This window comes from Coenobita brevimanus, chromosome 94 (genome assembly GCF_032717465.1).
Source record: "Coenobita brevimanus isolate Jiangsu-jjx chromosome 94, ASM3271746v2, whole genome shotgun sequence".
NCBI classification, from domain to species: Eukaryota; Metazoa; Arthropoda; class Malacostraca; order Decapoda; family Coenobitidae; genus Coenobita; species Coenobita brevimanus.
The window spans coordinates 37,861,247-37,876,152 of NC_137047.1; the positions used below are offsets into that span (position 1 = coordinate 37,861,247).

General features: G+C 41.1%; 1 protein-coding gene across 1 annotated transcript in view; it reads left to right on the forward strand.

Annotated features, from left to right (window-relative positions):
- Positions 1-14,906, forward strand: part of LOC145412792 (omega-amidase NIT2) — a 144,327-nt gene that overhangs the window by 78,272 nt on the left and 51,149 nt on the right. Inside the window, exon 5 of the mRNA XM_080282572.1 lies at positions 1,142-1,236. Coding sequence (XP_080138698.1) covers positions 1,142-1,236 — 95 coding nt within the window. The remainder of the gene's footprint in view (positions 1-1,141; positions 1,237-14,906) is intronic.

Sequence of the window (14,906 nt, forward strand, 5' to 3'; positions counted from 1 at the left end):
CCTCCCTGTTCTCCGACTAATTTCTCTGTTATTTCCCTAACTCTGTCAATAAGTATCCTACCATAGTTTTCCAATTACTAAGAAGACAAATGCCCGTATGAATACCACACACTTTTTTTTTTCCCTTTTCCTTTGTACAAGGGAAAAATTATACCTGACTTCCAATCATCTGGGACTTTACCTTTCTCCCAGGCCAATCTGCATATCTTCCACATCCAGTCATCTACTATCTGTCCCCCATGCTTCAGCATTTCACCACACGCACCATCAGTTCCTGGGGCTGTCCCCATTTTGACTTTCTTCATGGCTTCCACAACTTCTATTATACCGATTTCATCATCTCTCACATCCCTCCTCCTCCCAGCCATTCCCCAGCCACTTATACTCGCATTTCTTTTATTCTCTGTGTTCAACATTGTCTGCTTTCTGCAAAGAAAAATTTTTGAAAAACACCTCTGGTGCCGGCATCAGAAGATGGTTAAGAAATTAGGCTTTGACGATGGAAAAGTTATCTGGGGGTTATGTTTGGTGCAGGGGCAGAAAAAGAGGCTAGCTGTGATGCTTCAATAAAATGTGGATAGAAGAAATCAGGCAACTACTGCCTCATCCTACATGCCAAGAAAACGTCTTTGTAGTAGTTGTGAGATGTGGTGTACTGTATTGCATTTTGAGACTATCTGTAAGAGTTTAAGGTATGTGCAGATTGAACTGCAGAGAAATGAGGATGTTGAGATGGATGATTAGGGTTTAGATTATTGGCAGAAGTGAGAATTGTGTGCTGCAAGAGAGATTAAGCATAAGAAGGATCAGAGAGATGTTGCAAGCCAGAGTAAGATAGCTAGCTGGAGATGGTCCTGGTTAAAAATATGAAGGGAAGAGTGTCCAGAGGCAGACTGAGGAAGATGTAGGGTGAGGTCCTGCATGGAGACCTCTGAGCTAGGGACTTGAGCAGGAAAATGGCTCAAGATAATGACACACGGATAACCGTCATCAGGTGGTAGGATGTACATATGCTAGCATGCTCATTGGTCTCCAGACAAATGTAAATGTTGCTGTAGCATGGCATCACACTGGGTTTGAATGTTATTGCCTCAAGGTAAGTCTGTAGTTTATGTATCACAATGCTGTTGCATCTTTTCAGGGTGTAAGTTGTTGCTGTACCCGGGGGCATTCAACATGACCACTGGGCCAGTACACTGGGAGCTGCTTCAGCGTGGACGTGCCGTAGATAATCAGGTGCCATGTTAGATTTATGTAGTGGCTGTATTGTCATCATTTTTGCTATATTATCTTGACTTTTCAACAGTATGCTGTAGTCTCTCTCTCTCTCTCACACACACACACACACACACACACACACACACACACACACACACACACACACACACACACACACACACACACACACACACACACACTAGAGAGTGAGAGGAAGTGCCTGCGCATTGCTTCGCACTGGGCCAATCTCGGCCCTCAAATGGCTATACCTAAAAAGTAACTTTATATGACTCAGGCTCAGCACTAGGTCCAACTAAGTAGTGTTCTAATATAAAACAGGAAGTTTAAGTAAAAGTGTTATTCCAGTAACACAATACAACGAAGTAGGCTGAAGTGCTGAGCAAGTAAATCAATTGTTCAGTGTCGACTGTTTCGTCTGCGACATAGAGGAATGCAAAACTGTAAGTAGAAGCTTTCTGTTAGCACCAGAAGATGACCACCATCTATAGCAAATCAACTTTGGATGGAGTTAAGAAAAGGGACAAAGGTAGAAAGCAGGATGATGATTTCTACGAGGAACTGGTGGAAATGGAGATGCATAATAAGCTGGTAGAACAAGTTTACAGATTAGAGAAGGTGTTTCATAGAGGAATAGATGAAATCAAGAATCAGTTGCACATGCAGAAGGAAGAAAATGAAAATTTAGTAAAGAAGATTAAAAAGAAAGACATAACAATAGATGAATTATCATGTGAGGTGGGTACATTTAGAAAGAAGATTAGTGAAATGGCAAGCACACTTGTCAACTATGAGAGTATTATGGAAGAGTTCAGAAATGATACAGAGACAATTAGGCAGGCAAGCACTCTGATAGAGCATAGTAGTGACATTGAGGAGAAGATAACCCAGGTGAATGACGCAATGCAAAGCTACAAAAATGATGTGGAAACAATATATGCTGAAATGGTGAAAGTACAGAAAGACTTAGAAACAAGAGTTGAAGAAAAGAGCATTAAAAAAGGTGTGAAGAAAATAATCCAAAATTGGTCAAAGATTCAGCAGACATCAACAAATCTGTAGTAATCACTGGTGTAGAGGAGGAAGAAATAAAAAACAAAATTTTGAGAGACAAAAAGAAGATGGCAAATGTAATGAACATATTGAAGGAAGTGTCAGAGGAAATCTGTAGTAAAGACATAGAGGAACACAAAAGGATAGGGAAATATGAGAGAAATATATCAAGGCCTCTGAAAGTAACCTTCCAGAGTTTAAACACCATGGAGGACACTCTGAAAAATGCAAACTAACTAATGGAAAAAGAAGACTTCAGAAATGTGTGGATAAAAAGATGCCTAACTCGAGAGGAACTTGTATTACTAAAAGAGAAGAGGGAGGTGGCAAGAACAAAGAATGTGGGAAGATCAGAGGAAGTGAAGAACACATTTTTTTACAAAGTAATTGGATTGCAGGTTCGAAAGGGGTTCATAAACAGGAGGGAATAAAAAGGAGAAAGGTAGTAGACCCAGGTCATGACAAGTATGTAAACAAGATGACTGAGTTGATGTACTCTGATGTAGGGAATGGTATCTAAATTACTAGAGATGAATGATTATATCAAGAAAAGGAACCACATATTGTTTGCCTAACTGAAACAAAATTAACACCAAGGATATCAAATGATACACTAAACCTAGAGGAATACAATATACGGAGAAGAGATAGGAACTTAAAAAGAGGAAGAGGAATTATAATATTAACAAAGAAAAATCTGCAAGTCAAGGAAATAGAACTAGATGTACCCTTGCAGGTAGAACTGATCGCAGTGGAGATTAGTATGTCTGAAGGGAAAGTAATTGTGGCAAATTTATGCATGCCACCAAGATCAAACAATTGGGAAAAAGGTGAATATGAAGACCTGGCAGAGAAAACTGTTCAGAGTTTAAGAGCATTACTGCATAGAATGGAGGAAAAATCTGAAAGAATTATACTGACTGGAGATTTCAATACAAATATAAATTGGAATACTCTAGATATAAAAAGCCAGGAAAGCTGTTAGGACCAAAAGCTCCTGGACCATGTGCAGGAGTTTTTCCTAACACAACATGTAAAAGAAAGCATCAGAAAAAGAAGACTTGACAGACCATCAGTACTAGATTTATATTTACTAGGCAAGAAAATGATACTGACAATATAATGTATCACCCTCCATTCGGCAAAAGTGACCATGCTGTGTTAAATTACAACTTCAGGATTGCATATGACATAGTTAATAGTAATGAAAGTTACAAAAAAGAGCCTTAACTACAACAAGGGCAACTATCATGACCTCAAGAAATACTTCTTAGAAATAGAAAGGAAAAAAGAGCTTAGAGGACAAGATTTATATGTTATATATAGAAAATTCTGTGAACTTTATGAAACAGGAGTCCAGAAGTACATCCCACAGCACAAAGAAGCAGAAAAGAAAATAAGGAAATGGTTTAATATAGAATGTAAAAAATAAAAAGAGAAAAGAGATTTGTTTTGGAACAGATACAGAAGACACAATAGTGAAAGGGCATAAAACAGCTATAAACATGCAAGAAACAATTATACAATCAACCGAAACTATTTTACAGCTGCATCCGAAGCAAAACCAAAGTAAAAGATAAAATACAATCCATTACAGATGAGGGGATCACCTATGCACAAGAGAAAGTTATTTCTGAAGCACTGAATAAGAATTTCCAATCAGTTTTTACTGAAGAAAATAATTTTGAGAGGGATGATATGGAACATGCATGCCCACACATACTACCAGATATACAAATATCAGAAAAAGAAATACAGGAGGAGTTAGGTAAATTAGACAAAGGAGAAGCAAATGGCCATGTGGAGAGGATGGAGGGTGAAAGACTGACGAAGAGAGTGTATGTGAGTGAGGTGGAGAGGGAAAGAGGGAGGGGGAGGCCGAGGATGAGATGGAGGGATGGGGTGGAGAGGTATATGAGAGAGGGGGGTGTGAGTTGGGAACAGGGGAGTGAAATGGCAGGGGACAGGGCGACTTGGATGCGATTTGTTTGTGGCCACCCCAAACGGGATTGAGGCGTCTGGCAATAGATAGATAGAAAAGCAAATGGTCCTGATGAAATTTCATGTTTGGTGTTACATGAATGTGCAAAGGAGTTAATTTTTTTTTTTTTTTTTTCTTTTTTTTTTAAATGTGAGGAAGAAGGAACCAAAGGCCATGAGCCTGCAAAACTGTTCCTTCCAAGAGAAAAACAAAATACAAGAGAGAGCCAAATTCAAGATCCATTCATTTCGAGATGCCTGGACACACCGCGTTTGAAAAACTGGAGATCATAGGAAGCAGGAAATACAGACAGAGGGAGACAGTTCCAGAGTTGACCTGTTGCATAAATGAAGGACTGGGAGTAACAGTTAACTCTTGCATTAGAGAGTTGGACAGAAAAGGGGTGAGAGTTTGCTGCTAGACGGGTGCTACGCGCCTGTCGTAGAAGTGGAGGAATGCATGCTGACAGTTCAGAGGAACAGTGACCATTGAAGTAGCGATAGAAAAGAGATAAAGATGCAACATTGCGGCGAAGAGACAGAGGTTGAAGGGAGTCAGTAAGAGGGGGAGAGTTAATGAGACGAAAAGCCTTTGACTCCACCCTGTTGAGAAGAGCTGTATGTGGGGAGCCTCCCCACACATGAGAGTTGTACTCCACACAGGGGTGGATAAAACCCCTGTATAGAGTCAACAATTGTGCAGGGGCAAAGAAGGAACAGAGTCGGCTTAGCACACCCAGTTGCTTGGAAGCAGATTTTACAAGAGATGTAATATGATCTTTCCAAGACAAGTCCCGAGCAAATGAAACTCCAAGCATTTTCAAGGATGATGCAAGATTAAGTTCAGTATTCTTAAACATAAGTGGGTGTACCTGTGGAAGATTTTGTCGGGTTGATATGTGCAAAAACTGAGTCTTTGATACATTAAAAACAACCAGATTATTTTTACTCCAGTCAGAGATACGAGTCAAGTCAGACATTAGGTGTGCCATAGCCTCATCCCTTGCCTCTTGAAGTAACTGCTGAGATGGACATTGTGGGAATCGAATGGAAAGGTGAAGGGTGGGGTCATCAGCATATGAGTGGATAGGATTAGATGTACAGCTTAGAAGGTCATTGATGAATAAAAGGAAGAGAGTTGGTGATAGGACAGAGCCCTGAGGAACACCACTGTTAATAGATCTAGGAGAAGAACGATAGCGGTCTACAACAGCGGCTATAGAATGACCAGAAAGGAAGCTAGAGATGAAGGCACAGAAAGAAGGATAGAAACCGTAAGAGGGCAGTTTGGAAATTAAAGATTTATGCCAGACTCGATCGAAAGCCTTTGAGATGTCAAGTGCAATGGCAAAGCTTTTGCCAAAGTCCCGAAAGGAGGATGACCAGGAGTCTGAAAGGTAGGTGAGAAGATCGCCTGTGGAGCATCCCTGACGGAACCCATACTGACGATCAGAAAGAAGGTTATGATAGGAAAGATGCTTTAAAATTTTTCTATTAAGAATAGACTCAAAAACTTTTGAGATACAGGATGTTAAAGCAATTGGGCGATAGTTAGAGGGTTGGGAATGGTCACTCTTCTTTGGGACTGGTTGAATGAGAGCAAACTTCCAGCAAGAAGGAAAGGTACAAGTTGACAGACAAAGGCGAAAGAGTTTGCCTAGGCAGGGTGTAAGCACAGAAGCATAGTTCTTGAGAACAACAGGAGGGACTCCATCAGGCCCATATGCCTTATTAGTACTGAGGCCAGCAATGGCAGAAAATACATCAGATGAAGAAATTTTAATGTTAGCCATGAGGAAGTCAGAAGGGGGAAGTGACGGAGGAACAGCACCGGAATCGTCTAAGGTGGAATTGGAGGAGAAAGTCTGAGCGAAGAGATCTGCTTTATCAGTAGAAGAAATAGCTACAGAGCCATCAGAGTAGAAAAGAGGAGGGAAGGATGATGAGGTAAAATTGTTAGAAAGGTTTTTGGTAAGGTGCCAGAAGGAGCGGGAAGAGTTCGAGTTGGAGAGCTGAGAGCATTTTGTACGGATGAAATTATTTTTAGCAGAGCGAAGAACAGACTTAGCACGATTCCGGGCAGAAATGTATAAAAGCTGTGATTCAGGGGTGGGTTGGCTCCGGTACCTTTTATAGGCCCTCTTCTTGCTGCGGACAGCATTAGAACAAGCGTGATTAAACCATTATCTTTAATTTTCAAGGAATCCTTGGGACAAGGTAAACTACCTGATATTTGGAAGAAAGCAAACATTGTTCCCTTATTAAAGAAAGGGAATAGACAAAATCCACTCAACTACCAACCAGTATCACTAACCAGTGTTGTAAGCAAGGTATTAGAAAAGCTGATAAGAAAAGTTTGGGTAAATAATCTAGAACACAATATGATAACAGAAAGACAGTTTGGTTTCAGAAAGGGAAAATCATGTGTTACTAATTTGTTGACCTACTATGATAGAGTAACAGAAACATTACAGAAAAGAGAAGGATGGGTGGACAGTATGTATTTAGATTTCAAGAAAGCATTTGACAGAGTACCGCACCAAAGACTTTTATGGAAACTGTACCATCAAGGAGGAATCCGAGGTGAACTGTATTGTTGGATGCAAGATTTTCTCAAAAAAAGAGAAATGAGAACAGTACTAAGGGGAAATTATTCATCATGGAGGGAAGTGACTAGCAGAGTTCCACAGGGCTCAGTGCTGGCACTAATTATGTTTCTAGTGTATATAAATGACATAGACAGTAACACTGGAAATGAAAGCTATCTAAATATGTTTGCTGATGATGCAAAAATACAAAGGAGAATTACTAACACAGACTCTTGTAAAGAGCTACAAGAAGACTTAAACTTCATGAATGGAGTAATACATGGCAAATGGAATTCGATGTGGACAAGTTTCATGTAATCATGTTTGGTAAAAGTGGAAAAAGACTTGATTGGGATTACAAGTTAGAAAGTAAAACCCTACACACTTCAGAAAGAGGGAAGGACCTAGGTGTGATTATCAATAACAGACTATCTCCGGTTGACCACATCAGTGAGAAGGTATGAAACATGTATACACTGTTTGTAAATACGAGAACAGCATTCACATACATAAATGAATTCATGCTGAGAAAGATAATAACATCATTCATCAGACCAACCCTGGAGTATGCATCAGTAGTCAAGAATCCTCATCTCAAAAAACACATAGATAAGATTGAAAAAGTTCAAAGGGCTGCTACAAGATGGGTACCAAGCTTAAGGGATCTAAGCTACGAAGAAAGATTAGAAAAACTGAATCTACCTACACTACAGGAGAGAAGGAAAATAGGAGACATGATAATGCTATATCAGTGCATATCAGGGAAGGAGAAAATAGACATAAATGATTACATAACCTATGGGGAAGCATCAGCAAGAGGACACTGCAAAAAACTGCATAAAAACAGAGATAATAAATACATTAGGAAATTTAGTTTCCCTAATAGGGCAGTTGATCAGTGGAATGCACTACTGAATGAAATAGTGTCTGCCAAAACAATTAATAAATTTAAGGATATGTACAATAAAAATGGTTTAAGACACGGGACAGTACAAGCGTAACTCATTCCTGTGTGTGTGTTCTTACAATTAGGTAAGAACACACACACACACACACACACACACACACACACACACACACACACACACAGAGGGAGAGAGAGAGAGAGAGAGCGAGCATGTTTACTGTATTCTAAAATGGTGGGGTTGTGGTAAGAGGGAAATCTTTTTTCAGATCTGTTGGCAGTCTGTCTCTTTCTTTTTTTCTTTTTTTTCTTTTTTTTTAATGTTTTGAACAACTAGAAAAGCGAGCAGTGCCTTTATGGAGTGTATAGTGGGGATAGAGGAAGCATTGTGCCATATTGACGTGCTGACAGTGCCAGTTTTGAAGCAGGATTGCTAACCCTGCTCATTCCCACTTTTTACAGTCATCTCACCCTGATATTATTTTTGGCCATCCCATTTCATCCCACTTTCTCCTTTCTGCCCATCCCACCTCCTCCCACCCACCCCATCCTACACACTCCTGTCTGTTCGCTCACCTTATCCTACGCACTCCTGTCTGTCCACTCACATCATCCTACCCACTCCTGTCGTCCCACCCACCTCATCCTATCCTCTCCATCTTACCCACCCCATCTCACTTGCCCCCGTGTACCCACCCACCTCATTCCACCCACTTCTGTCTCTGGTAAATATTAAATACACATAGATAGGAATATATAGATAGAGATGCTGAAATAAACACACCAAGTAATGCTTTAATCAGGAGTCCATATCCACTCAGGATTACTGACATGATTTACTAAATTTTTCCCCTAGAACAATGTTCACAATTTATTCCAGCAGAGAAAATTGCTATTTTATGACCCTTTGAAGGATTTTTTTCAGATAAATTCCATTTGCCACTTAAGTGTTTGAAAGTCTATTCTGTTACATGTAGTACCACTGAAATTTTGTAGATTATCTTTCTCGTGGAAAACTAGAACTGGGAATGAATTTGTGATGTTATATGAGATTCCACCTGGTTGTGTATTTTGGGGATCGTCTGTATTTGAAATTGGTGGATTAACGTCAGGGTGGCTTGAGTACATAGCACCAGCTGATCAGCATTTAAACAGCATTGATTCTTCTGATGTTTCTTCTGACATTGTGGTGAATTTACAGTTAACTCATACTATATCAGACCTCAGTGTAATTGTCAGGACATCAAAAATATCATAACACACTTCAAAATTGCTAGTAATGTATATACTGTGTGTAATATAGAGGTTAGATGAAAGTCAGGCCAAGGCGAGAGGACTAGTGGAAACAGCGATGCACTTTCTTAGGAATTTAACACACAACACAGTGATGCTGGATGGGAAACTTCCCAGGCTTGGGAAGGTTCCACACACCTGTGCTCTTACACGTGACTCACCCAGTCATTCTCTCCTTCATAAAATCCTTACAATTCAACACACAGTTGCAACAGCTTGGTGACGAATACAGTGAGTCCTTGATATACGAAAGGGATAGGAACCAAAAAAACTTCGTAATTTGAAATTTCGTATATTGGAACGATTTTCCCCATTGAAAGATACACTCAATCCTCATAAATCGCGGCAATTTGGGTCAGGACCACTGCCGTGATTTACGAAATCCGTGATTTATGAATAATAACTCGTATATGAAAAATTAATTTGGGTCTGGACTTTGGCCAACCCGCCCCCACAGCACCCTACCTATGCCTATCTAGGCACCATCAAACACAAGCATACAAATTTAGGAATATTCAGTGCATGTATTAAATAGAAATAAGCAATGTTAAGGGATCTCACCTTAATCCTATGACGAAATTGCTTAAGTGAATGGAGTGGGGTGATGTTGGGAAGAACTTAGAACCTCTCAGCACTCGTTCTTTCAAAACTCTTTCGCCAGCTTTGAAAACTTCTCTCCCTTCTCAACACGACGAATGAACTCCAAACGTTGACTATACGACAACAGCGGTGGCTTCTTGACGCCATACTGCTTAGAGTGGTTCATTGGGGGGCCGGGAGGGGCCATTGCAGGTAGGAGGTGGGGGGAAGTTGCACAAAAAAAGCAGGTAACTCTCGTACTCCACGGCAACGGTCTGTAGTGTGTGGACTGGCGGGACAAGAACAACAACAACATGGCGGCAGTAGTATGCACACTTGCCACCAGGGACGCGTGGTGATTGCTTGTTGGGTCGCGATTTTCAGTTTGAATGCCGTGGTTTACAGTTCTCCTCGGAAAAGGCCCACATGGGTTCCTAGGTCTGTGGTTTTTGTGACTTAACAGTGATTTAAGGATGGCAGCAGTCTGACGGCCACATAGCCGTGATTTACAAATCCATGATTTATGAACACGCGATTTACGAGGATTGACTGTACATATAAATGGGGGGATGTGTCCCAGGACCCCCTCGGACCCCCACCTAAACTTCAATCCCCCCTTATTAAGAAGTAAGCAATACCTGTATACAATTGTAGAGAAGGAGGTGGCCATATTCTTGTACATCTCCTTTTTCTTCATCACAGTCCCAATGGTGGAAACAGCAAGGCCTAAAGCACGCCCAGTCTCCGAGACTCCCTGCCCCTCCTCATGGGGTCTTATAATTTCCAATTACCTTTCCAGAATTAGAGTACGGTGCTGCTGCTGCTTTGCAGGGGGCTCTCCCAATGCTGGAGATGATGCAGGGCGCTTGGGAAGCATGGCAAAACAATACGAAAAGGTGAAGGGCTGCTAAAATATCCTCACGTACAGCGAGGCTGTGAGGAGAGGAGGGACATGGTCACAACTGAGAAGCGCGTGAAAATTTGTTTACCAGAGAGGGGTTAGTTCGTTTTCTCTCGGCAAGCAAGTGCGGCACTATGCACCGCGCCCATTTTGAATTTTTCATGCAGTATTCCATTAATCCCTTCATAGCTGCTGGCCTTGAACAACAGTTCACTGTTTCGGTGTGCATGATGTTGAGTTTGGGCATTGTAAAAAACTGCGAACAATTTCGGGAGGGGAACAAAGGTCACTGGTGTGTGTACATGACCCTACTCTACCATCTCATCAGTCAGGCGTTCTCTTCACTCCAGATGTATTCGCCGATGTTTACATGCTTACGTTACATGCGCCCTAATTTTGAGTAAGTTTCTTTCAGCAAGAGAACATAATTTACCACCCTCAGAATAGTAAGAAAATATAGAAGACAAACTAGAGGAATATGAACTGAATTGATAAGGTCTTTAGGCTGTATGTATACACGAAAGATTATGGGTTTTACCATTTTAAGAGACGATATGGAACAAAAATGTTTGCTAATCAGAAAAAAATTACTCTTTCGTCCCACATGTTCTCGTATGTTAGCCTTCAGTTCCACATTCTTTGTTCGGTATCACTCTTCCCAATATATTTTGGACCGACTGAGCACAGTTATTTCTGCTCCTTAGGGTTAGTGTACATTTATTGCTCATTCTTTTGTTTGTTCCTATGTGTATGTGTGAAAGAGAGAGGAGTGATACAAACAATAATGCATTATCGCTTTCATAGCTGCTGTCACTGAACTATGCCTTACTGTCCTGGTGTCAGTGACGTTTAGTTAGGGTGAGCTATAAAAAACTGCGAGCAATTATGGGAAGGGAATGAGGGTCACTGGTGTGTTTACACGACCCTACTCTACCACCTGAAGCAGTCTGGCGTTCACAGTTCACTTTGTCCCAGGTGTTTTCGGCCGATGTATATATTCTGATGTAACACGCATCCTAAGTTTATAAATTCTTACATGAATCATAGCAAATCACAGAATGGGTTTAGGGGAAAAAATAATAATAAAAAAAAAAGAGCCAGGTGTGCCAGACGAGTCTTTTCACATACCGGGTATGTAAGAAAAAGAAATAGATTTAAGAACTTTGAAAAGATGGTCCCAAGGCCGATCATGGGAGCACGCAAATATCTGAACCTGCAGCCATTGAGGGGGCTAAACATACGTTTTACTTTAAGCAGTAAAAGCACCATACTAAATCAGTTCTTCCTGATGGTCTGTTATATTTTTCAGATTATTTCTGGGTTAGTAAATACAATAAACGTTTCTTATTAAATCTGTTTCTCTTTCATTTTTAGCTGTTCTGGTGTGACAACTCTTGTTTGTTTCGTTAACATACATTAATGGCAGAAAGGGCTGTTCTTCCCTAAGTGTTTAACTAAACCTGGCCTAACCGAGCTTATCTGTACCTAATTATTTTAACCTAACCTAATCTCCAGTTGGGAAATTGGGAAACAATATCCACCTTTGAGCACGTTGAGTTTCTTCCACTGTGCTGGAAACAATCATAGGGGAAAGTGATGATAATAACGGAAAGGAAATTTTTCAGCAAGAAAAAGTAATTTGCCAAATTGAAAGTTGTCAGAAAATTACAGAAACAAGCTGGAGGATTATGAATTGAATTGGTAAGGTCTTTCTGCTTCTTCAAGTGGACAATGAAAGACACAGGTATCTTCCCAAAGCCTGACAAATATAGTGTGGAAAAATCTAACCATTTGAAACAGGCACTAGTAGAAACAGGGTTTTCATTGTATTTTGCCTGGTGTAAATTTTATTCAGACTGAACTGGGAAGATAGTTGTGTCTTTCATTGTACATTTACCGGTAAATAAATAAGTTTAACAGTACTTGTGTTTTGTTTCCGCCAGATTAATCGGGATTTCAGACTATTCAGGTGCTTCTTCACATCATATAGTCTGGATAATCGGGCTATCTCTGCATTTCCTTTCGTATTGGGTATCGATTTTCGTATCATCGAGACAGATATTTTTGTACTGTGGAATTTGTTGTGAGGCGTCGTATGTCTCGAACTTGTAGTTTTTGTTTTCTGTCTTGATAACGTAGACTTGGAACTATAAACTCGTAGATGTGGTTCGTACACTTGGTGCCACCAAATATAATACAGTAAAATAATTAACTCTAAGCCCTTGGCCACCCCATTTGGGATACATGGCGTCTGGCAATGAATGATGAATAAGTACAGTGAGCCCTCGAAATACGAAGACCCGAAGTACGAATTTTCGATGGTAAGAAATCGATTAATGTAGAACAAATTCCTATCTATCTATTGCCAGACGCCTTAGTCCCGTTTGGGGTGGCCACAAACAAATCGCCTCAACGTCGCCCTGTCCCCCGCCATTTCACTGCCCTCCTCCCAACACACTCCCCCCTCTCATATACCTCTCCACTCCATCCCTCCATCTCTTCCTTGGCCTCCCCCACCCTCTTCCCCCCTCCACCTCACTCACATACACTCTCTTCGTCAGTTTTTCACCCTCCATCCTCTCCACATGGCCAAACCACCTCAGTGTGTTCCTCATAACGCTTCCTATCACATCCACATCCACACCACAATGCTCCTTTATATCCTCATTCGTCAGCCTGCCTCTCCATGTGACTCCACAGGCTCCTCTTAAATAACTCATTTCCACTGCTCGCACTCTTGACTTGTGTCCTTCCAACAACGTCCAAGCTTCACTTCCATAAGTTAGAGTTGGTATCACAATACTGTCATGTAGCAACTTTTTCACTTCCATGCTCACTTCCCTGTTTCTTATCACTGCTTTCAAAGAACCAGCAACCTTTCTTCCCTGCTGTACCCTTTCAAGCACTTCACCCTCCAAACCTCCATCCTTACTCATCACACTACCCAAGTGCTTAAACGTACTCACATTTTCCAATTCCTCACCGTCCAACCTCGCTGTACATGCACTGACTTCACCTCTCTCAAAGACCATCACTTTACTCTTCCCTACATTCACCTTTAGATTCCGTTTCTTACACACTCTCCCAAACTCATCCACCAAGCTTTGCAGTTCCCCTTCGTCTTCACTCAACAACACAGTATCATCTGCAAACAACAGTACAGGGATTTTCCAAACACTATCCTCTCTCACCAGGACCACTCCAACATCCACTACCCTACCTTGTACCTCTTTTATTACCCCATCCATATACAGATTGAATAACCATGGAGACATGACACATTCCTGTTTCAACCCAACCTTCAAAGAGAAAAATTTACTTAGTTCACCATTCACGCGCACTGCAGCCTTCGCACCATCGTACATACTCTTCACAGCATTCAACAACTTCCCATCTACTCCATATATGCTTAATACTTTCCACAATCCTTGTCTATCCACCCTGTCATATGTTTTCTCCAAATCCATGAAAGCCACATACAACTTCTTTCCCTTCTCTAGGAACTTTTCCACTAAAGATTTAAGGATGAATATCTGATCTACACAACCTCTTCCCTTCCTAAAGCCTCCCTGTTCTTCTCCAACTAATTCCTTTGTTCTTTCACTAACTCTGTCAATAAGTATCCTACCATACACTTTTCCTATAATACTAAGGAGACAAATGCCCCTATGATTACCACACACTTCTTTTTCCCCATTTCCTTTGTACAAGGGAATAATTATACCTGACTTCCAATCCTCTGGGACTCTACCTTCCTCCCAGGCCAATCTGCACATCTTCCACATCCATTCTACTACTATCTCTCCCCCATGTTTCAGCATTTCACCATACACTCCATCAATTCCTGGGGCTTTCCCCAATGTAACTTTCTTCATTGCTTCCACAACTTCTATCCTACTGATTTCTTCCTGTCTTCTCACCTCCCTCCTTCTCCCAGCCATTCCCCAGCCACTTATACTCGCATTACTCCCATCCTTTATGTTCAACAATTCCTTAAAGTGTTCTCTCCACCTGCTCACTTTTTCTCCCTTCTCCTCTAGTAATCTACCATTTTTATCTTTCAGTCCCCTGCTAACCTCACTTCCACCCTGTCTTACTCTCTTCTTCTCATGCCAGAACATTTTCTTACAGTCCCTCCACTTTACACTCAAATTCCTTCCAAATTCCTCATCCGCTCTCTTCTTACACTGTCTTACTAATCTTTTCTCCTCTCTCTTTCTTTCTACATATAACTCTTTCTTCCACCTCTCAGCTTCTTCCATGCCCCTATTTCTCATCCATTCATTGTATGCTTTCTTCTTTTGTGCCACAGCCTGTCTCACCCCTTCAGTCCACCACGCTGCTCCTTGCACCCCCCTCTGTCTTCTCTTCC